The sequence below is a fragment of the Dendrobates tinctorius genome, unplaced genomic scaffold (genome assembly GCF_039654945.1).
Source record: "Dendrobates tinctorius isolate UK_male_01 unplaced genomic scaffold, ASM3965494v1 ptg000177l, whole genome shotgun sequence".
In the NCBI taxonomy this organism is placed as follows: domain Eukaryota; kingdom Metazoa; phylum Chordata; class Amphibia; order Anura; family Dendrobatidae; genus Dendrobates; species Dendrobates tinctorius.
The window spans coordinates 8,943,865-8,967,549 of record NW_027361844.1 but is presented as its reverse complement, the minus strand read 5'-3'; the positions used below and the strand labels follow the sequence as shown (position 1 = coordinate 8,967,549).

Sequence of the window (23,685 nt, the reverse complement as noted above, 5' to 3'; positions counted from 1 at the left end):
TCAAACATTATAGACTGGATTTGGGTGGCTCCTCAGATCTCACTTTTGTGAGAAGGGTGCTTGAGGCAATAGTCCCTCCCTAGATTCTTTACATCTCTGTGATTCTCTCGTGGTGCTGTCATGGGAGACCGAATAAATGTTTAGCTACTTAACGGTACCGGTGCTTTTCGGAGCCCATGACAGCACCCTTATATTCCTTCCCTTTCACACGTGGGTGAGCACTCTTCTGGGCTTTAAGCTTAAGCACATGTGGAAATTATATTTAGTTTAAAATGTATATTTTTCTACTAACCTGGGAAATCCTCTCATGCTCTGTAATCTAACTGATGTGGGAGAGAGGTATCTCCCTTTTATGTCTGTAGGTTTCCTGTCCCTGAAGGGCGGATCCCCTCTCTCGTGGTGCTGTCATGGGCTCCGAAAAACACTGCTACCGGTAAGTAGCTAAGCATTTTTCTTACGTGGATTAAAATCAGACATGGCTCCATAATTAATTTTTTTTCGCAAACATGGTCTGCAAATAAAGACGTGAACAGTCATGTAGGCTATAATGTGAACGGGGTTCTTATCCATGAAAAACATGGGTAGAACGCGCAAGTCAAAAACAGACGTCTGAATGAGACCTAAGGTAAACTAGCTAAATGTAATGTGATGATGTCTGGCATGTAGGAGATGCGTGGCACATCAGCTACAATTCCCTTAATTAATCTACTAAATCTACAATGTTTCATAGAGGATGATTAGATACCACAATTCATACATTACACATGGGACGATGTTACTTGGGGTATGTGCATACAGCGTCTGTAGACGTTGAGATTTTCCTCAAGCGGCTTCCCTGGTGGTTTTGCTGTTTTAAACTATTAACAGTGAGCGGATTTCCAAAGAATGAACATGCCGTTTTTTAACAGTTTCAGAATTTCCGAACCCTGAAACGATTAATAGAAGTAACTATAGACACTATTTCAGGCAAAATCTGCCTGGAAAATAAGTCCTGTGCACATATCCCTTTACTGTTATCTAATGGATCACTTCTCTCTCCCGTTATGTCCTAGAACATTCTGAACAGCGGATCATTTTTAGATTTTTTTTTTTTTTTTAGTCCTTAATCATTTTATCAGCCTTCAAATAATTATGAATCCGAGCAGATCCAAGACGCCGGGATCCATTGTGGCTCATCTTGAGCACGGCGGACAATGGACAGGAGCTGCACACTGGCCGACTGAAGATCATCATTCACCAACACTTGGTCGAAAAACTGGCTAAACTGATCTTCCATCTTTTTTGCGGTTTCTTCTATCTCCTGAAAGTCTTCCTCCTGCAGATTTAACAAAATAGGAAAACGTCCATATCATATAATGCACAATTTAAAAAAAAATAATAATTTATAGAACTTCTAACGATTCTTTGCCTTAAAATGCAGTCACACATCAGTTGTTCACATCCCATACAAAGGGGTAGAGCCATGATTTACAGGTTTTGGTTTTTTTTAAATCGTTTTTCTTTCTTGTTTTCTGTGCGGGGGTTTTTTTGCACCAACTTCTTCAAAATTGCTCACGTGGTTCATGAATTTTGTGTAAAACTAAAAACCGCTCTGCTGAAATGTCACAGTTTAAAAAGAAAGGTACAAATTAAAAGAATTTCACATAAATCATAAACGGATTAAAAACACAAAGAACTAAGGCACAAATGCAATAACTGGTTCGCCCATGTGTCTCCTGACAAACGGCCTCGGACATATATCAAGTCATTGGCTTATGGCAGGAGTCCCGTGGTTTGGCCGAGTATTGCCATCAGAGCTTGGATCGTGATAAACTCATCTGTGAATGTGTGCTGAAAGCACAGCACAAAATGACTGTACAAATCAAGCACAGCAATGTGTAGGTAACAGAGCCAAACTAAGAGTTATAGACATTGTAGTAGTTTCGTAGCAAAAAATGGGAGAAGCCAGCGCTGCTTATGGTCAGAACGCAATACATAAAGTGCATATGCACATACAGTCATATGTAAAAGTTTGGGCACCCCTATTAATGTTAACCTTTTTTCTTTATAACAATTTTGGTTTTTGCAACAGCTATTTCAGTTTCATATATCTAATAACTGATGGACTAAGTCATATTTCTGGATTCAAATGAGGTTTATTGTACTAACAGAAAATGTGCAATCTGCATTTAAACAAAATTTGACCGGTGCAAAAGTATGGGCACCCTTATCATTTTCTTGATTTGAACACTCCTAACTACTTTTTACTGACTTCCTGAAGCACTAAATTGGTTTTGTAACCTCATTGAGCTTTGAACTTCATAGCCAGGTGTATCAAATCATGAGAAAAGGTATTTAAAGTGGCCACTTGCAAGTAGTTCTCCTATTTGATTCTCCTATGAAGAGTGGCATCATGGGCTCCTCAAAACAACTCTCAAATGATCTGAAAACAAAGATTATTCAACATAGCTTTTCAGGGGAAGGATACAAAAAGTTGTCTCAGAGATTTAACCTGTCAGTTTCCACTGTGAGGAACATAGTAAGGAAATGGAAGAACACAGGTACAGTTCTTGTTAAGCCCAGAAGTGGCAGGCCAAGAAAAATATCAGAAAGGCAGAGAAGAAGAATGGTGAGAACAGTCAAGGACAATCCACAGACCACCTCCAAAGACCTGCAGCATCATCTTGCTGCAGATGGTGTCACTGTGCATCGGTCAACAATACAGCGCATGCATAACGCCTTTTTGTATGACCAAACAACTCAATCTTTGTTTCATCAGTCCACAGGACCTTCTTCCAAAATGTAACTGGCTTGTCCAAATGTGCTTTTGCATACCTCAGGTGACTCTGTTTGTGGCGTGCTTGCAGAAACGGCTTCTTTTGCATCACTCTCCCATACAGCTTCTCCTTGTGCAAAGTGCGCTGTATTGTTGACCGATGCACAGTGACACCATCTGCAGCAAGATGATGCTGCCGGTCTTTGGAGGTGGTCTGTTGATTGTCCTTGACTGTTCTCACCATTCTTCTTCTCTGCCTTTCTGATATTTTTCTTGGCCTGCCACTTCTGGGCTTAACAAGAACTGTACCTGTGTTCTTCCATTTCCTTACTATGTTCCTCACAGTGGAAACTGACAGGTTAAATCTCTGAGACAACTTTTTGTATCCTTCCCCTGAAAAGCTATGTTGAATAATCTTTGTTTTCAGATCATTTGAGAGTTGTTTTGAGGAGCCCATGATGCCACTCTTCATAGGAGAATCAAATAGGAGAACTACTTGCAAGTGGCCACTTTAAATACCTTTTCTCATGATTTGATACACCTGGCTATGAAGTTCAAAGCTCAATGAGGATACAAAACCAATTTAGTGCTTCAGGAAGTCAGTAAAAAGTAGTTAGGAGTGTTCAAATCAAGAAAATGATAAGGGTGCCCATACTTTTGCACCGGTCAAATTTTGTTTAAATGCAGATTGCACATTTTCTGTTAGTACAATAAACCTCATTTGAATCCAGAAATATAACTGAGTCCATCAGTTATTAGATATATGAAACTGAAATACCTGTTGCAAAAACCAAAATTGCTATTAAGAAAAATGGTTAACATTAATAGGGGTGCCCAAACTTTTACATATGACTGTATTATTTTCTAACGATTCAAAATGAGATATTTGGCAAAAAATTGATCAATCATTTGAGCAATCCCGCCTCGCCAAGGCAATCTCATATGGGGCAGTCCTACTCTACGTTTTTTATATTCGCTGAGCCATTACGGTCTCCTAAATGCATTAAAAGCAAGACCATATTGAATGCAATCTGTACCTGAAACATTACTGAATCACTCCCATGGAGCCAGAAGAAGTTTTGTAGCGTAAACTTTCTTGAAATATTGTAACATTTTTGCACAACCCGTAGTTACACAAACATGATGCAATTATTGACGTTTTTTGTGATTGATGCCGATTTTACACCAGTTCCATCCCGTTGTAGCACCACTTTGACAAAGTGGGCTGAGTGTAACTTGGGACATAATCAAGGAGGCTCCGCAAATTCATCAACATTTTTATCCCAAAAATGGAATAGATTAAAGGAAGCCAGACCCGACCCAGGGGCAGCAAGTAGCATAATAGTCATACGTTTGACTAGTAAATGCTGTGGCATGTCAGAGGAACACATACTTTATAAGCTGCCGCTTCTTCCTGCCCGATGCCAATGACTGACTGGCATCTCCATATAGAAACATGCAAGGAAAGACCAGTCAGTCACCGGCAGCAGACCGGAAGAAGCCGCTGGGAATCTGCATGTCTGAATAATCTCCAACGTGGTTCGGTTCATGCCGGCTTTTAAAGTATCAGACTCTCCAGTGAGTATAATTGCATCCATTAGTAGAAGTAAGATACCAATTATTATAATAAAGGAAGGAAAGATATTCTCCAGCTATGATCAGTCAGGTAGGTATAACATTTCACGTTGATTTACACATTTTTAAAATAAATCCGTAATAATGAATTTACATACTAATAATATAATTGGCAATCCACAGTAAATCCACAACAAGAAAACTAACGCGTTTCGCCTATATGCCTTTCATGGTTGAATAAAGCCAAAACACGTTGGTTTTCTTGTGGATTTACTGTGGATTCCCAAATATGGATTTTAAAAATTTGTATATAAATGTGAAGTTTTATAACTACCTCTTTGATCATCGCTGGAGAATACCTTTCCTTCCTGTATCGCTTCTTCGGCCTGGACTGGAGCGGCTCCATGCGGTGATATTCATTCTGTCAAGGTGCCCCTGGCAGTGGTGAGCCGACGCCTTTCCTCACTTTGCCATTTAGATTATTATAATACCCACATGAGTAAGTGTTCTACAGTTCTGTAAAACTGTGGATAACGTCGCTGAGTCCTGATGATAGATACTGTATGTAGCCCTATGTGTTAGGACATACAAGACCTTTACTATTAATGACAATAACATATACAACAGAATAAACAGTACCTTATACTTCAGGTTCACGTAGTAATCGGTGAGGATGCTGGCGGTTCTTCTTGTCTGCCTCATACAGTTTCGGCTTGCTGGCTTTATAAATATTACATAAGGTTTAAGTTCATGCGTTCTAGTCCCTGTAATACCCTGCAACAAGACAGAATAAAATTGGCATATGTTCCGAAGCTTTTTTTTTAATAGGAACCTGGCAGTAAGATCAACCTCGCCCCCCAAGTCACACAGATGGGCATGTAAGTCTCCGAAGTGTAAATCCATCAACACATTCATATCTTCTACCTATGACTGCGTTCCAGAGTAATTGGCTTTCTCATTCTTATACAGATGAGACATTAAGTGCTTAAGGCGCGGCAGAGCACTTTTAGTGACTCTGCCCCTGAGCTTGTTTCGCCGCCCAGCACTCTTTAGCTGATTGATAACTCGCTGTCTGACTTCCTTGCTTGGTACCTAAGATCAGACAGACAGCTATTGAGCAACTTAAAGAGGCCTTGCTGGGTGGGAAAACAAGCTCAGGGGGCTGAGACTTCTTTACTGCTCTGTCCACGCCCAGAGTACTTAACTGCACATATGAATTAAAATGTAAAAATCTCTGGAATGTAGCAAAAAATTGAAATTTAAATCCATGGACGCTTTTATGTCTTCTAAGATCTACTTTCTTGTATATGTGGTTTGGGGGGCTTGATCTGATTGATTCCCTTGACAACCACAACAGTTTCCCTTGACATATTAAGAAGCCTTATAATAATGTGTATTATTGGGACCTACAATAGAAAGAGGGTGCGCAATGCTTATGTGAAATGCGCTGCCATCTTTGTGCAGTCTTTGAGTGAAATGACAAAATTCTGTTTACTTTCAACCTCGACTATTGGTATAATGATGTATGATCTGTACAGCTGTCCAATATTATTTGGGGTATGGCCTATTCTCACTTGTGCTGTGATTTTTCTCAGAACCGTTTAATCCTTTAAATGGAACCTGTCATATCAAAAAACACTATTAACCTGCAGATATTGGGTTAATAGCATTGTAAACCCGTGAGGCTGCCGCACTGAAAACCCGACTGCAGGAGGAAATGACCTTTATTCCTCCCTGCAGTCTTGGGCTTTCAGTCATAGGGGAGCGGCCTCTGTAGCCAAGCTATGGCTCTGACTGACAGCCATCTCTAGACTGTTGCATTGTAGAGCATTGAAATGTAAAGTGCTGCGGAATATGTCGGCGCTATAAAAATAAAATTTATTATTATTATTATTATTATTATTATTAGAGCCGGCTGTCAGTGACCTCTATGACTGAAAGCCAGAAACTGCTGGGATCATTTCCTCCCGGCAGCCTGGTTCTCAGTGCAGCGGCCACACAGCTTTAGAATGCTATTAACCTGCAGATTAACCCCATATGTGCAGGTTGGTAGTATATTTTTACATGACCGGTTCCAATCTGTGATGCACATTTTTTTTTATACATGTTTCAGGTAGGTTGTATGGAGCATGCACAATAGCTAAGTGGCCTATATACCGGGCAGACATTGGCCGTTTTCACAGTCAGCATTTGCCGCTAACAGCTGCACAAGAGTTAGCGTTAAATGGCCTGCACGTGACGCAATCATGGAGAGACAAGGAGCTACCAGAGCAACTAGGTGCCTGCTGAAAGATCCATAGCTGCCATTGTAGTGCTATTGTGAAGCACAGTTGGACTTCATGGGAGAACACCAGTTACATTATCATGCAATACTACAGTACAGTATGTGAGCGATCCAATGATCGCAGGTCCACGTCCCCTAAAGTGAATAAATAATCAAGTAAAAACAATAAAGAAAACATAACCCATTTAATCCCTATCCAAAGAGCTATATATTTATTTGTTCCCTGTTCGACAAAGCAAACACAAAACGTGCGTCAAAGGGGTGTGCCTGGCTCCGGGGCCTCATTTTATTCTCAGCATGGGTAAGCACTAATGCTAGCAATGGTACTATTTTTGGTGTGCAATATCGCTATGATAGCTTCAGGGATTGTTCCATGATAAGTCTTGTAATGTACTAGATCCCTTTCACTGTATGCACTGCGGCAGCTTAATGTTTTGACTGCACTGGCTCTAAGCTGCTGATGTGATGCATTGGCACTCCTGAGATCAAATTATCCTTATCTTTACTACCATGATGTGTTTTACTATACATTTATTTTGATGCAACAGACTCATATGTCTTCACTGGGGTCTTGCGTCCTTTTTTTCTGTTATTGTGATTACGTTTTTTTTTAATTATATGTGTATACGTATTTAACCAAACCCTGGACTCGAGTTACTTGTTGGCTTGTCCTCCCTTGGCTTTTAATGTGAGTATATATTAATATTACAGATGTATAATTGTGATCTAACCAGTGGCTCCAAGTCAATGACGCAGATTTTTCCAGCATCCAGTATATCTTTCACGGTGTCCACGCTGGTACCATACATGTGTCCTTTGTATTCTCCATACTCCAGGAAACTGGTAAAAAAATATTGAAATCTACATAAATTAACCAAAACACCAATTCAGTACAGTTTGACCTATGGAGCGCACATAACGCTGCAGTTAATGCATGGTAATAAATGGCAAGTTAGGCTGACATCACACGTGTGCCTTTCACAGTCTGTGTACTGACCGTGATTTCCGTATCGGACGCCGGTGTCCTGACCCAGACTAATAGCCGCACAGGCATATACGATGGCATTAGCTCAAGTCAGGCTGCCTGCAGATGGCCTGTTACAGGGAATCTGTCACCAGGTTTTTGCTACCCCATCTGAGAGCAGCATGATGTAGAGAAATGACCCCGATTCCAGTGATATACTGGAAAGTGTCATCATCACCAGACCTAGACTCTGTAATGTCAGCCGCTCCCCAAAAAAAAGCTGTTGGGGATGTGCCTGACTACAAGCTTGTTGTCTGTTTCCAATAGCAACCAGGAGTACGATTATACGGGCTATATCTCGGGATCAGTGGAAGCTGAATAATACAATGGATTTTACTAATCTACTAAGTATATTACATCTGTATGTAAACTATAAAATGGTGCCCAGAACTGGACATTATTGTTAATTATGAGCTGATTTCTTAAATTCATATTTAGATAAAATTATTTTTCAAAATCGATTATATATCAACATGGCAGGGGGAGTCTAAATTTAATAATTTAATTTTACTGTGTGCTGGGAGATTTGATGTTCTTTTTAGTGAACTGCTTTTAATTTTAGGGACTCATAAGATAGTGAAGAACCATGATGCTGGTTGTGAATGTCTTTTTTCTGAAAAATCAACTAACATACAACAATAATACTGTGCATCTTTTCCAGATGAAAACATGTGCGGTATTGCTGGTGTCTGTCCCCATGGGGGGCACATATATAGCGCTGGTGAGCCCGCCTGATATAATGCTATGGGCGGGACCAAGCCAGTGTGGTGAACTACACGCATCGGTGTGACTGGTGCCCTATACAAGCTCTGTCTGTGTGCATCAAACCCACCCATGCCCACCATGAGTGGTAGGTGGGCGAATGGTTGTTCATCAGTATTTTGTACCTGCGGAGCCTCCACCTCTTATTATGGCGCTTGCTGCATCCTGCAGTGCATTAGTACTGTGTCCAGGTATCGGGGGATATGGCTCCTTTTATCTATTTCTTTTACATACCGGGAGTCGACATACCTGTGGCTGTATATCATGCTTTCAAATGTCTCTTTAGTTACAAAGAAATATTCTCGACCATTCTCTTCATAACTCTTTTTGTGGCGAGTGGTGTCTGTTGGAACACAATAATATTTCTTTATTTCTATAGCATCAACATATTCTGCAGCACTTTACAATTTAGAGGGTACTTGTCCAAAACAAGATAAGACATTACAGAGTAACATATCAGTAAGGGCGGCACGGTGGCTCAGTGGTTATCACTGCAGCCTTGCAGCGCTGGGGTCCTGGGTTCAAATCCCACCAAGGAAAACGTCTGAAGGAGTTTGTATGTTCTCCCCGTGTTTGCGTGGGTTTCATCCGGGTACTCCGGTTTCCTCCCACATTCCAAAGACATATTTATAGGAAATTTATCTTGTGAGCCCCATCAGGGACAGCGATGATGATGTGTGCAAACTGTAAAGCGCTGCATAATATGTTGGTGCTACATAAATAAAGAGATTTTTATTATTATTTATAATTCAACACATAGCAAGCTTACAATATACGAGCAAGGAGAGGAGGCACGAAAGGTAAAAATAAGGTGCTTGCTATGTACGGTCCAGCCAACAATATAATAAATAGGGGCATGCAAATAACACTGCATAGACCCGTCATCAGTCAGTAGCTGTACAAGTGCAGATGCAAAGTGCTATTGAGTACATAGAAGGGAGAACAGGGGTTAGATTAGAGAGGTGAGTTGACAGGCATGTCTAGATAAATGTGTTTTTAGGGTATACTTGAAACCGTGGATACTGGGAATTGCATTTCAGAAACCTTGTGTAGCGCGCAAGAAGTTCTGGAGATAGGAGTTGGGAGGTTCGCATTATTGAGAATGTTAATCTTAAGAACATGACCCTGGCTGCTACATTCAGGGTGGATTGGATAGGAGAGTTTAGCAAGAGGGAAACCGATTAGCAGGGAGTTGCAATAGCCCAGACGGGAATGAATCAGCAACATTAAGAGTTTTTGCAGAGTCAAAGGTGAGGAATCGTCAAATTCTGTTATACGAGTGCAGGCAATATGAGTGAGCAAGTGATAGGATAGAGAATGAATGAAGGATCTGAATTAAATACAACCCCAATACAGCAACCGTGCTTCTTTGAAGTTATGATGTTATGGGAGAACCAGTGTCATTGATAAAACTGCACAGATATTTATAGAATGGACACTTACATATTTTTGTGAATTTTTCCTCGTATAGCAGTTCATTAATATTTTAAGTGTCCTCATATATATCTATTTACTGGATTAAGAATATTAGCACTTACGTGGCACTGGGCTGTAAGAGATGTTGGGATTTAACCTAATAAGTTGTTTTCTTAATTCATTAACACCAACTCCGGATGGTCCTGTAAAAAATGCAAACTTGTTATAACAGTAAAACAATGAAAAAAATAATATCCCACTAATGTACATCTATTGGGATGTTACTCTGCAACCACAAAAATAGGAAAGTGCACAAAATTGATCAAACTTATGATATATATGTGCATATATACACACATCATATCTGTGACAAAGATCAGTGCATTTTATTATATGTATGAAGTATAAATATATATACACTCACTGGCCACTTTATTAGGTACACCTGTCCAACTGTGTGTTAAGACTTAATTTCTAATCAGCCAATCACATGGCGGCAACTCAGTGCATTTAGGCATGTAGACATGGTCAAGACAATCTCCTGCAGTTCAAACCGAGCATCAGTATGGGGAAGAAAGGTGATTTGAGTGCCTTTGAACGTGGCATGATTGTTGGTGCCAGAAGGGCTGGTCTGAGTATTTCAGAAACTGCTGATCTACTGGGATTTTCACGCACAACCATCTCTAGGGTTTACAGAGAATGGTCCGAAAAAGAAAAAAAATCCAGTGAGCGGCAGTTCTGTGGCCGGAAATGCCTTGTTGATGCCAGAGGTCAGAGGAGAATGGGCAGACTGGTTCGAGCTGATAGAAAGGCAACAGTGACTCAAATTGCCACCCGTTACAACCAAGGTAGGCAGAAGAGCATCTCTGAACGCACAGTGCGTCGAACTTTGAGGCAGATGGGCTACAGCAGCAGAAGACCACACTGGGTACCACTCCTCTCAGCTAAGAACAGGAAACTGAGGCTACAATTTGCACAAGCTCATCGAAATTGGACAGTAGAAGATTGGAAAAACGTTGCCTGGTCTGATGAGTCTCGATTTCTGCTGCGACATTCGGATGGTAGGGTCAGAATTTGGAGTAAACAACATGAAAGCATGGATCCATCCTGCCTTGTATCAACGGTTCAGGCTGGTGGTGGTGGTGTCATGGTGTGGGGAATTTTTTCTTGCCACTCTTTGGGCCCCTTGGTACCAATTGAGCATCGTTGCAACGCCACAGCCTACCTGAGTATTGTTGCTGACCATGTCCATCCCTTTATGACCACAATGTACCCAACATCTGATGGCTACTTTCAGCAGGATAATGCGCCATGTCATAAAGCTCGAATCATCTGATTGGTTTCTTGAACATGACAATGAGTTCACTGTACTCAAATGGCCTCCTCAGTCACCAGATCTCAATCCAATAGAGCATCTTTGGGATGTGGTGGAACGGGAGATTCGCATCAGGGATGTGCAGCCGACAAATCTGCGCCAACTGTGTGATGCCATCATGTCAATATGGTCCAAAATCTCTGAGGAATGCTTCCAGCACCTTGTTGAATCTCTGCCACGAAGAATTGAGGCAGTTCTGAAGGCAAAAGGGGGTCCAACCCGTTACTAGCATGGTGTACCTAATAAAGTGGCCAGTGAGTGTGTGTATATATATATATATATATATATATATACACACACATATTTGCACACTACATAAACATGTGCATTTTACTATTATATGTATAGGTATATATATATATATATATATAATATATATAGGCAGGCTCGGACTGGCCCACAGGGTAACAGGGGAATCCCCTGGTGGGCCCCTGTGAAGATCTGAGCCCCCAACCCCACTGTATTGGCAGTACTTGGCATAATTCACTTGATTCACTCTGTACAGAAAAAAAGCAGCATCTCCATTCAGTAACCAAGCTATCTAGTTTATTGTTATAGAGAAATATAGGCACATCTGTGAACAAGGGTAGTGTGATATTTGCATGCAGATGAAAAGTGGGCCCCCCAAAGTCAGTGTTACTGGTGGGCCCTTGGCACCCCAGTCCGACACTGTGCATGTATGTGTATATATACACACACACACATACAGTGCCTTGTGAAAGTATCCGGCCCCCTGGAACTTTTCAACCTTCTCCAACATATCATGCTTCAAACATAAAGATACCAAATGGTCTTTGTCTTTGTCATTGTCTTGTTGGAAGACAAATCTCCGTCCCAGTCTCTGGTCTTTTGCAGACTCCAACAGATTTTCTTCAAGAATGGTCCTGTATTTGGCACATCCATCTTCCCATCAATTTTAACCATCTTCCCTGTCCCTGCTGAAGAAAAGCAGGCCCAAACCATGATGCTGCCACCACCATGTTTGACAGTGGGGATGGTGTGTTCAGGGTGATGAGCTGTGTTGCCTTTACGCCATATCGTTTGGCATTGTTGCCAAAAAGTTCGATTTTGCTTTCATCTGACCAGAGCACCTTCTTCCCCCTTTGGTGTGTCTCCCAGGTGGCTTGTTGCATATTTTAAACAACACTTTTTATGGATATCTTTGAGAAATGGCTTTCTTCTTACCACACTTCCATAAAGGCCAGATTTGTGCAGTGTACGACTGATTATTGTCCTATGGACAAACTGTCCCACCTCAGCTGTAGATCTCTGCAGTTCATCCAGAGTGATCATGAGCCTCTTGGCTGCATCTCTGATCAGTCTTTTCCTTGTTTGAGATAAAAGTTTAGAGGGACAGCTGGGTCTTTGTAGATTTGCAGTGGTATGATACTCCTTCCATTTGAATATGATCACTTGCACAGTGCTTCTTGGGATGTTTAACGTTTTGGAAATCATTTTGTATCCAAATCCGGCTTTAAATTTCTCCACAACAGTATCACCAACCTGCCTGTTGTGTTCCTTGGTCTTCATGATGCTCTCTGTGCTTCAAACAGACCCCTGAGACTATCACAGAGCAGGTGCATTTATACGGAGACTTTATTACACACATGTGGATTATATTTATCATCATTACTAATTTAGGACAACATTGGATCATTCAGAGATCCACAATGAACTTCTGGAGTGAGTTTGCTGCACTGAAAGTAAAGGGGCCGAATAATATTGCACGCCCCACTTTTCAGTTTTTGAATTTCCACAAAAATTTAAAATAACAAATACATTTCGTTCAACTTCACACTTGTGTTTCACTTGTTGTTGATTCTTCACCAAAAATTTACATTTGGTATCTTTATGTTTGAAGCAGGATATGTGGGAAAAGGTTGAAAAGTTCCAGGGAGCCGAATACTTTCACAAGGCTCTGTATACAGCTCTGGCAAAAATTAAGAGACCACTTTCAAATGTTCAGTTTGTCTGATTTTTCTCTTTATAGGTATATTTTGAGTAAAATGTAAATTGTTCTTTTAGTCTACAAACTTCTGACAACAGGTCACTGAATTTCCAAGCACTAAATTTTGTTTTTTTTTTCTGAAAAGGAGAAATGGTCAAAATTTAAAAAAATCCCCAATGCTTGCAGACCTCAAATAATGCAAAGAAAACAAGTTCATAATCATTTAGAAACAACAATACTAATGTTTTAAGTCAGGAAGAGATCAGAAATCAATATTTTGTGGAATAACCATGACTTTTAAAAACAGCTTTTATGCGTCTTGGCATGCTTTCCGCCAGTCTTTCACACTGCTTCTGGCACAAAAATTTAAGCAGTCCTTCCTTGTTTGATGGCTTGTGACTATCCATCATCCACTTGATTACATTCCAGAGGTTTTCAATGGGGTTCAGGTCTGTAGAATGGGGGCTGGCCATGAAAGGGATTTGATGCGGTGGTCTGGTTTTTGCCAGAGCTGTGTATATATATATATATATATATATATATATATATATATATATATATATATATATATATATATATATATACTGTGTTCCAAATTATTATGCAAATTGGATTTAAGTGTCATAAAGATGTAATTTTTTGTTTATCAAATAAACTCGTAGATGGTATTGTGCATCAAGGCTCTTTGGATCACTGAAATCAATCTCAAATGCCTGTAATAATTAGTTTACCAGGTGAGCTCAATTAAAGGAAAGCTACTTAAGAATGATATTCCACATTATTAAGCAGGGCACAGGTTTCAAACAATTTAGGAAATAAAAAGGATCTCTCTGCTGCTGAAAAGCATCAAATAGTGCAATGCCTTGGTCAAGAGATGAAAATATTAGATATTTCCCAAAAACTTAAACGTGATCATTGTACTGTTAAGAGATTTGTGGTTGATTCTGAGCACAGACATGTTTGTGCTGATAAAGGCAGAATGAAGAAGGTTTCTGCCAGGCAAGTTCATCGGATTAAGAGAGTGGCTGCTAAAAAGCCATTACAAACCAGCAAACATATTTAAAGCTGCTAGTGCCTCTGGAGTCCCTCGAACCTCAAGGTGTAGGATCCTTCAAAGGCTTGCTGTGGTGCATAAACCTACTATTCGGCCACCCCTAAACAGTGTTCACAAGCAGAAATGGTTGCAGTGGCCCCAGACATACATGAAGACTAATTTTCAAACAGTCTTGTTTACTGATGTGTGTCGAGCAACCCTGGATGGTCCAAATGGATGAAGTAGTGGATGGTTGGTGGATGGCCACTTTGTCCCAACAAGGCTGCGACGTCAGAAAGGAGGTGGAGGAGTCATGTTTTGGGCCGGAATCATGGGGAAACAGCTGGTAGGGCCCTTTAAGGTTCCTGAAGGTGTGAAAATGACCTCTGCAAAGTATATAGAGTTTCTGACTGACAGCTGTCTTCCATGGTATAAAAAGCAGAAACGTGCCTTCAGGAACATAATCATCTTCATGCATGACAATGCACCATCTCATGCTGCAAAGAATACCTCTGAGTCATTGGCTGCTATGGGCATAAAAGGAGATAAACTCATGGTGTGGCCACCATCTTCCCCTGACCTCAACCCTATAGAGAAGCTTTGGAGTATCATCAAGCAAAAGATCTATGAGGGTGGGAGGCAGTTCACATCAAGACATCAGCTCTGGGGGGCTATTCTGACTTCATGCAAAGAAATACAAGCAGAAACTCTCCAAAAACTCACAATTTCAATGGATGCAAGAATTGTGAAGGTGATATCAAAGAAGGGTTCCTATGTTAACATGTAACTTGGCCTATTAAGCTATTTAACTCCAAAATATCCTTTTTGTTCAGTGAATGTGACCTCCTAATGCTGCAAATTCCACAAATGAGCATTTTCAGTTCTTTAAAACATATCAAATGTTTAGAAATTCTAATGTGCCTAATAATTTGGAACAGTGCAATTTGAGTATTTATTCATTTTGGAGACTATACTGTTATTATTGGGAGGTTTCTTCAATAAAAATTGATGTATACTCTAACCGGTGATGACTTTTATTAGGCTGACTGTCATTTCTACCGACTATTTAGGAAAATCAGAGAAAAATATCATTTGCATAATAATTTGGAACACAGTGTATATACACACACACACACACACACACACACACACACATTTTTACAGTACATGCACTGCACATGCTCACACATATACACATTCAGTTCTGTAGTCTCTGAACTAGAACTAACCCATTAGGACAATAAGTCTATGACGGTCACAGGGTCTTCTCTGATATCTTACAACCTCTTCATAAGGGGCAGCTAAAGTGTGGTAACAGCTACTTGGACATCTAGAATAACAGGAAAATTGGATGTTGTGGGACTTTCTTCGGCAAAGGCGCATGCTTCTCCGAAATCCAGCTGTGGAAGACAGAAAATATTGCCACAATTAATAATGATAAAATATTAGATATTTTACTCTTCGCCACGACAGCACCCACTTGGAGAGAGGGATCCGCCCATAGGAACAGGAAACCTACAGAGATAAAAGAGGGCGGTCCGCCTCTCCTCCTCAGTTGGTTTCCTGTTCCGGTGGAAGACAGCAGGATTCCTCTACAGACATACTTGGGCCAAGGAACCGCCTGTGCAGTCTCTGTGGGAACGGCAGGGGTTCCGGTCCAGAAGCAGCGACGGGGGAGTGCTGTAATCCGGCTCCCTCTTCGACTGAACAGCCGCAGCAGCGATGGCAGAAACAACGGGTCCGGGTGAGGCTGCCCGGGGTTCTCCTGCATATACACGCCACCGGGGTCCGGAGATGGCCGTCCCGGTCCGTGTGGGAGCGCGGAACCGGAGGGAACAGATGCAGCCTCCGTTTTCCCATGGCTTCAGTCCCCAGAGGGAGGACGCACATGCAGCGCCGATACCGGAAGTGGTAAGGGGGAACTTCCGGGTCACCGGAGAATCCCCAGCGGCAAGGTTCATGCGCGGTCTCAGGAGCATCGCGAGACCACGCATAAGCATGCGAAGCGCTCCCCGCCCCCTCCCCGCAGAAGCTGCAAAAGGAGAAAAGGAAAAAAAAAAAAAAAAAGAGGGACAATATTCAGCGGCGCGGCTCGGCGGCTGTATACCAGGCCGAGCATGCGCAAATTAGCTGCGCCTACCCTGAGGAGGTGCTCCCGGGGGGGAGGGAGTACCAGCAAAATAATGGTGGAGCAAAAAAAAAAAAAAAAACCCTGCTGCGAAGGGTTTAGCAGGCAAGCATGTTTTGCAGGTGACACGGTGGCATCCAAGGACCACTCTGGCAGAGGTTCCTCAGACAGAAGCCACGCCAACAAGCCCCCATCTCAGCCTCCTGAGTCGGTACCTACAGCTTCTCTGGGTGAGTGGACGACTCTCTGCCTATCAAGCTGACAAATACCTCTCCCTTCCTCTCTCCCTCTTCTCCTCTTAGCTACATCTCCTCCCTCAGGAAAAAAAAAAAAAAAAAAAAAAAGGCTATGTAAAAAATGCATTAATGAGACTGCGAAACGGGCTTCAGCGTCAGCCACAGAAGTTACGGGCCTTAACCCAGTCTAGTAGTACACCTACACATACTAAGACTAAGAAACCGACTGGCCAGCTCAGACTCTGATGAGGCTGTGATCTCTGATAGCTCTAACATATCCACATCGTCATCCTCCTCAGGTATGGAGGGGTGTTTGCGTTTCCCCTTAGAGAACATGGACAACTTAGTTAAGTCCGTGAGAAACACCATGGGATGCACAGACACAAGTGAGCTGCAAACAAATAATGTTTGCAGGACTAACTGATAGGAAGAGGAGAGCCTTCCCTGTTATACAAGTCATAAAAGCCTGGTTAAGAAAGAATGGGAGAAACAGGACCAGGAGAGGTTACCTCCCCTCGGCTTCAAGGAGAAGGTACCCCTTCAGTGACAAGGAGTTGGTAACGGGGTCTAAGGTCCCGAAAGTGGACGCTGTTGTCGCCTCTACCTCAAAACAATCAGGGCGTGCTAAAAGATCGACTCGACCGTAAGGCCAATGCCGCACTGAAAAGGGCATGGGAGGCAGCTACCGGCACGTTTAAGCCGTCAATAGCCAGCACTTGCATGGGCCATTCTATGCTGATCTGGATTGATCAACTAGACCAGCAAATAGACCAAAAAGGAACAGATTACGAGCCGCTGTTCCCATGATCCGTGGCGCGGCTGCATTTATAGCGGACGCTTCTGCTGACTCATTACGTTTGGCATCCAGGACAGCAGGCTTACTTAATAACGCCAGGCATAGTCTATGGCTTAAAAGCCGGAGAGGCGATACCCAATCCAAGGCAAAGCTCTGTGCCATTCCTTGTGAGGGAGGGCGTTTAGGAGATGGCCATTTGGCAGAGGAAGGCCAACGGAAAACCAGAATCGTTGGGCCATAAAGGAGGACAAGATCCTCCCGTAGAGACAGAAACTAAAGGGCTAGTCCCTACAGTAGGAGGAAGACTAAAATATTTTTCCTCTGAGACTGGGGAAAAATCACAGCCAGTTCTTGGGTCCTGGACATTGTTAGAAATGGGCTAAAGATAGAGTTCCATCATACCCCACATAACTCGGTTATTATAGCATCTCTCAACTCACCAATCCAACTGCAGGCCCTGGAAGTTGAGATTCTAAGCTTGTTGGACAAAGAAGTATTGGACCATGTGCCCAAAGGGCAGGAAGAGAGAGGATTTTACTCCCCTCTTTTTCTGGTACCTAAGCCAGATGGCTCTTTCAGGACAATCATCAACCTGAAAAAGCTAAATACATTTGTCAAAAATCAACGATTTAAGATGGAGTATATTAAGTCTACAATTAAACTTCTCTTCCCCAATTGTATGATGGCGGACCTAGACCTAAAGGATGCTTATAATACTCTTCCCATCCACTACAGGTATCAGAAATACCTGAGTGGCGGTGTCCCTCGATGGCACTATACACCATCTCCAGTTCACAGCCATGCCATTCGGCCTCTCCATTGCACCACGGGTCTTTACTTCCAGCATCAACCTTTGTAAAGGCCTTCCTATGCCAGAAACACAGCTTGATAATATCCTATCTGGACGACTTCTTAATAATAGGGAACTCAACTCAACAATATAATAGACGAGTTGCTGACGCAATCTTAATCCCTACAGGCTCTAGGTTGGATAATAAACTTCAAGAAGTCCAGAGTCGAGCCACAATCCGTCCAGTCCTTCCTAGGTCTCCAACTAGGCCGCCGGCCATTCTAGACCGAGCGTGATTGCGTTCGTCGGGTGGCGGCCGCTAAGCGGACTGGGCCCGAATGGGAGACCACCCGCGCTCACAGGTCCGAGGTCATGCGTTACAAAAATGTCTGCTACCACAGGTAAAGATTGCAATGATCAAAACAAAGATCACATTAGCAATGGACAAACCAGGCCTGTCCTTGAGGGAAGCAATGTCTCTCTTGGGGTCTCTTACCTCCTGCATCCCAGCGGTTCAGTGGGCCCAGTTCCACACCAGGGAACTGCAACAACAGATTCTCCTAGAGGAGGCTTGTGTCTGAGGGAATTTGGCAAAGGAAATCACCTTATCCCAAACAGTCCTAACTTCCCTAGTATGGTGGTTAGATGACAATCTATCGAGAGGAGTGTCATGGGTGATAACACCTTCCGGTATAGTTACTACTGATGCCAGCCCTACAGGAGGGGGGCTCATATGGGGGGGATCTTCTCCCAAGGCCAATGGGATATAAGCGAGAGACAAGATTCCTCAAACTTAAAAGATCTGAATGCGGTTAGTCATGCGTTATATCACTTCTTTCCACAGCTACAAGGAGAACACAGGAGAATCCTTTCAGACAACACCACAGTGGTAGCATATCTGAACAGGCAAGGCGGAACTCGATCGAACAGCTTAATGTCTTCCGCAAGAAAATTTTTATTCTTAGCCGAAAAACAATTTTTGTCTCTCTCGGCTGTCCACATAAGAGGAAGAGACAATTCAGAAGCAGACTTCCTAAGTCGCCACACGTTATGGCAAGGAGAATGGTGCCTGAGCCGGCAAATATTCAAACACGTCGTGTCACTGTGGGGTCTTTCCCAGATAGATCTCTTTGCCACCAAACAAAACAGACGGGCGAAGGTTCGCCTCCCTGAACGTGGCAGACTGGAAATTCTGGATGCCCTCCAAGCCCCGTGGCAGTTCAGATTGGCATATGCCTTTCACCCAATCATACTACTGCCGCAGGTTATCAGGAAGATCAAGGCAGAAAAGGCGAGAATAATCTTAATAGCGCCATTTTGGCCCAGGAGGCCAGGGGTTTTTGTGCCTACAAGCAATGTCAGTGACAAACCCTTGGGTGCTCCCTCAGCCCACAAGCTCCTCTCTCAGGGGCCATTCTTCCATCCTCAAGTGGACAATCTCCGCTTGACGGCTGGAACTTGGAAGGGAGATGTTGAGAGCAAGAGTGTTCACGGGGGACTAGTCAATACCCTCCTACAGAGTCGAAAATTGGCTACTACAAAGAGTTATAACAGGGTATGGAGGAAGTTCCTAGAGTTCCACACAGCTTCCGACTCTAGAGAAATCCCGATAACACCCATTCTAGAATTTCTACAAAAAGGGGAAAGATCTAGGGCTATCCGTCAACACACTAAAAGTTCAAGTGTCTGCTCTAGGGGCCCTCTAATTATAGCATGGCAGGCAATAGATGGATAGCCAGACTCATCTCTGGCTGTGAACAGAGCGAACCAGTACACATACCCAGAGTGCCTCCCTGGGACTTGAATCTGGTACTAGATGCCCTAACGCGCTCCCCCTTTGATCCATTAGACTCAATATCCCTTAAACACTTATCTCTTAAGACGGTACTGCTAGTGGCACTAACTTCAGCCGGAAGGGTCATCGACATACAGACACTTTCAATAGAACCTCCGTTCCTGTTAAACATTCCAGGATCAGTTGATATTAAAACCAGACCCCTCGTTTCTGCCAAAAGTAGCGGGGAAATTTTATAGGTCGCAAGAGATCCACCTCCCTTCATTTTACAGTAACCATTCTACTCCAGAAGAAAAATTCCATACACTAGACGTTAGAAGAGCAGTGTTACAATACATCGAGAAGTCTAACAGCTGGAGGAAGAGTAGGGCTCTGTTTATTTCTTTCCAGAGCCAAAGAAGGGATATGAAGTCACAAGGGGTACTCTGTCTCTGTGGATTAGGGACGCGACCTGTCTGGCAAACTCCGCGAGAAATAAAGATCCTCCGGAGGGTATCAGGGCACATTCCGCCAGAGCTATGGCACCCTCGTGGGCGCAGAGGGGAGACGTCGCAATCGAGTCTATATGTAAGGCCGCAACTTGGTCGACGCCTTCTACTTTTTATAACCACTATAGGCTTGACTTATCATGCTCATCTGACCTAGCCTTTGGTAGAGCGGTCCTCAGCACGGTGGTCCCTCCCAGGTGAAGGTCTCTGAAAGTCTCTCCAAGTGGGTGCTGTCGTGGCGAAGAGTAAAAAGCCGGATTACTTACCGGTAATGCTCTTTTAATGAGTCCACGACAGCACCCGTTCACTAACCCTCCCTAGAAGTTAACAATGTATATACACCTTCTTAGATGTAAAATTGATAAATTTTAAATATTGATTAATATAATGGCCTAATAATTGGCGGTCCTCCGGGTACTCTGAAATACAACTGAGGAGGAGAGGCGGACCGCCCTCTTATCTCTGTAGGTTTCCTGTTCCTATAGGCGGATCCCTCTCTCCAAGTGGGTGCTGTCGTGGACTCATTAAAAGAGCATTACCGGTAAGTAATTCGGCTTTTCTGTGTGCATGTCCTATTGGGACATATAAAAGTCATAAATGAAACAGAGATGGATCCAGCTACACTGATAAAAATTCCTGGAGTTTCCTGAGTTCCTGAAGTTATTCATTCATATTAAAAATTCCACAAAACATCCATAACAGTCTGCGGATTCCGTTTTACATTGATTATAATGGTACTGTACTGCTGCGGATCCGCAGGACCAAATCCGCTGCGGATCCGCAGCAGAATCCGCAGCATGTGCACACACCCTTAGTCATGGTGTAAGGGCGCTGCATGCACCAGGAACGCAATGGTGGTGTTTCACTTTTGGACTATTATGGATGTTTTGAGGGATTTTTAATGTGAACGAATAAAATTTCAGGAATTTCTATCCATGCAGCTGAATTTCTCTCTACTTCATTTACTTGTCTTCCTGTCTGAGCAGTGGTGTCGATCCGACATCTGGAGAATTAAGGACTACTGTGGTGAGCTGGTTACTCCTATTTTTTTTTATTTAAAAGTCATACAGGCGGTCTTCCTCTTCAGAAATCAGGTGTTGCCATTAATATAAAAGCTAGTGTTGTTTTGTGCAAAAGTTCTAAAGCACAGATAAATTATAAATAAATGAGTAAAAATAAATATATATTTGGTATTGCTGTAAACCTGCTGACTCACAAAATAATCTTAACATATCATTTATATTTCATAGTAAACGCCATAAAATGTAAAAATAAAAAAATTGTATTGGTCTCAGGAGACGTTGAGGAAAGAGCATAATATAAAATCATTGTGCTCTATAACTCAGAATTAGCCATAGTAGTAAGGGGATAAAGAGCACATTTCACCATTTTTTTATGTTGAACTGGTCTGGACACATGATATAAGTGTTTTCAGAGTGGAATAAAACTTTTTTTATTATTATTTTTTTGGCCTTTCTGTTGCATTGATATTGTGAAAGTATGTGGCATCTAATGATTTATCTTTTGTCACATTCAAATGGGTGTTATCAGATAGTGTTCACTGTGGACGTGTATGCCTCACTGGAAGAGTTGGCCAATCATGGGCAAGGAGAAACACACTGGATAAATTAGAACACGCCCCCACAATAGCTTAGGTTTCTCTATGTGTGAGATGTAAGAGTACAGACCTAATCTCCTGTATCATTAAAATGCTGGGAAATTAGAGGATAGGTGACTCACACTTTTCAAATAAAGGAATGTGTCATCAGACAATCACCTATTGTTTGAATTAAGTTTTTTATGTTTAATTGTACCCCGCCTTCTACGAGGGACCTCCGGAACCTCACCATGTCGAGGACCTGGCTTGTCCGGATGGCGACGATGGAACATAGTAACCAGTCGATCAGCATGAATGTCCGAGGCCGGCACCCATGTCCTCTCCTCAGGACCATAGCCACGCCAGTGGACCAGGTACTGTAGAGTGTGATGCACAACCCTAGAGTCCACCACTTTGGACACCTCAAATTCCAACGCGCCATCCATCAAGATGGGAGGTGGTGGCCCGGGAGAACCATCCACCAAACCCACGACCTTTTTTAGCAATGCTTTGTGAAACACATTATGAATCTTATACACAGCTGGCAACTCCAAACGAAATGCCACGGGGTTGATCACTGCGGAGATCCTAAATGGGCCAATGAACCTGGGACCCAACTTAAGTGACGGTATCTTGAGCTTGATGTTCCTTGTAGATAACCACACCCAATCACCCACACACAGGTCCGGACCTGGCACACGTCTGCAGTCAGCCACCCGTTTGTACCTGGAACCCAACTTCAACAAGCGCTGCTTGACTCTCCTCCAAACAGATGACAATTGAGCTCCCAACTGGTCCTCCTCAGGGACGCCAACCGAGCACCCCTGACGCAAGGTACAAAATTGAGGATGTTGACCATACACACAAAAAAAAGGAGATTCCCCAGACGAGTCCTGGCAATGGTTGTTTATTGCGAATTCTGCCAGAGGAAGAAACGCTGACCACTCTTCCTGATTGTCGGAAACAAAGCAGCGCAAGTATTGCTCCAGGTTTTGGTTCATCCGCTCAGTCTGCCCATTCGACTGAGGGTGGAAAGCCGATGAATGAGATAATTTGATCCCAAGGCGAGAACAAAAAGCTCTCCAAAACTTTGCCACAAACTGCGTACCTCGATCAGACACAATGTCAGACGGGACACCATGAAGTCTGACCACCTCGCGAATAAATATCTGAGCAAGAGTCTTAGCATTGGGCAAAGATGGTAAAGCAACGAAATGTGATATTTTGGAGAACCTATCAACAATTACCAAAATGACCGAGTTCCCCGCCGAGGCGGGCAAGTCTGTAATAAAATCCATGGAAATCTCAGTCCATGGCTTACTGGGCACCCCGAGAGGCTGCAACCTACCAGCGGGACGGGAACGAGGAGTCTTGGCCCGTGCGCACGTGGTACAGGCAGACACATATGAGGCCACATCCTGCCGAATTTTAGGCCACCAAAAACGACGCGATACCAGTTCCAGAGTGCTCTTAACCCCTGGATGACCTGCCAGTACCGTGTCGTGATGTTCGCCTAACACTCTAGAGCGTAGATGTAGTGGCACAAAAGATTTATTAGCAGGCAACCCCGGCGGTACCTCCTTCTGAGCCTCCGCAATCTCTGCCTCAATTTCTGTCGTGATGGCAGATACCACCACACGCTTTTGGAGAATAGGCACCGGCTCTTCACATAACTCTCCACCA

At 42.9% G+C, this 23,685-nt stretch overlaps 1 protein-coding gene across 1 annotated transcript in view; it reads right to left on the bottom strand.

Moving 5' to 3' along the window:
• Positions 1-1,129: 1,129 nt before the first annotated feature.
• Positions 1,130-23,685, bottom strand: part of MPP4 (MAGUK p55 scaffold protein 4) — a 196,475-nt gene continuing 173,919 nt past the window's right edge. The window contains exons 16-21 of the mRNA XM_073551429.1: positions 15,402-15,572; positions 9,939-10,019; positions 8,650-8,743; positions 7,346-7,454; positions 4,970-5,104; positions 1,130-1,315 (exon numbers count right to left, since the gene is read on the bottom strand). Of these exons, the coding sequence (XP_073407530.1) occupies positions 1,130-1,315; positions 4,970-5,104; positions 7,346-7,454; positions 8,650-8,743; positions 9,939-10,019; positions 15,402-15,572 (776 nt within the window). The remainder of the gene's footprint in view (positions 1,316-4,969; positions 5,105-7,345; positions 7,455-8,649; positions 8,744-9,938; positions 10,020-15,401; positions 15,573-23,685) is intronic.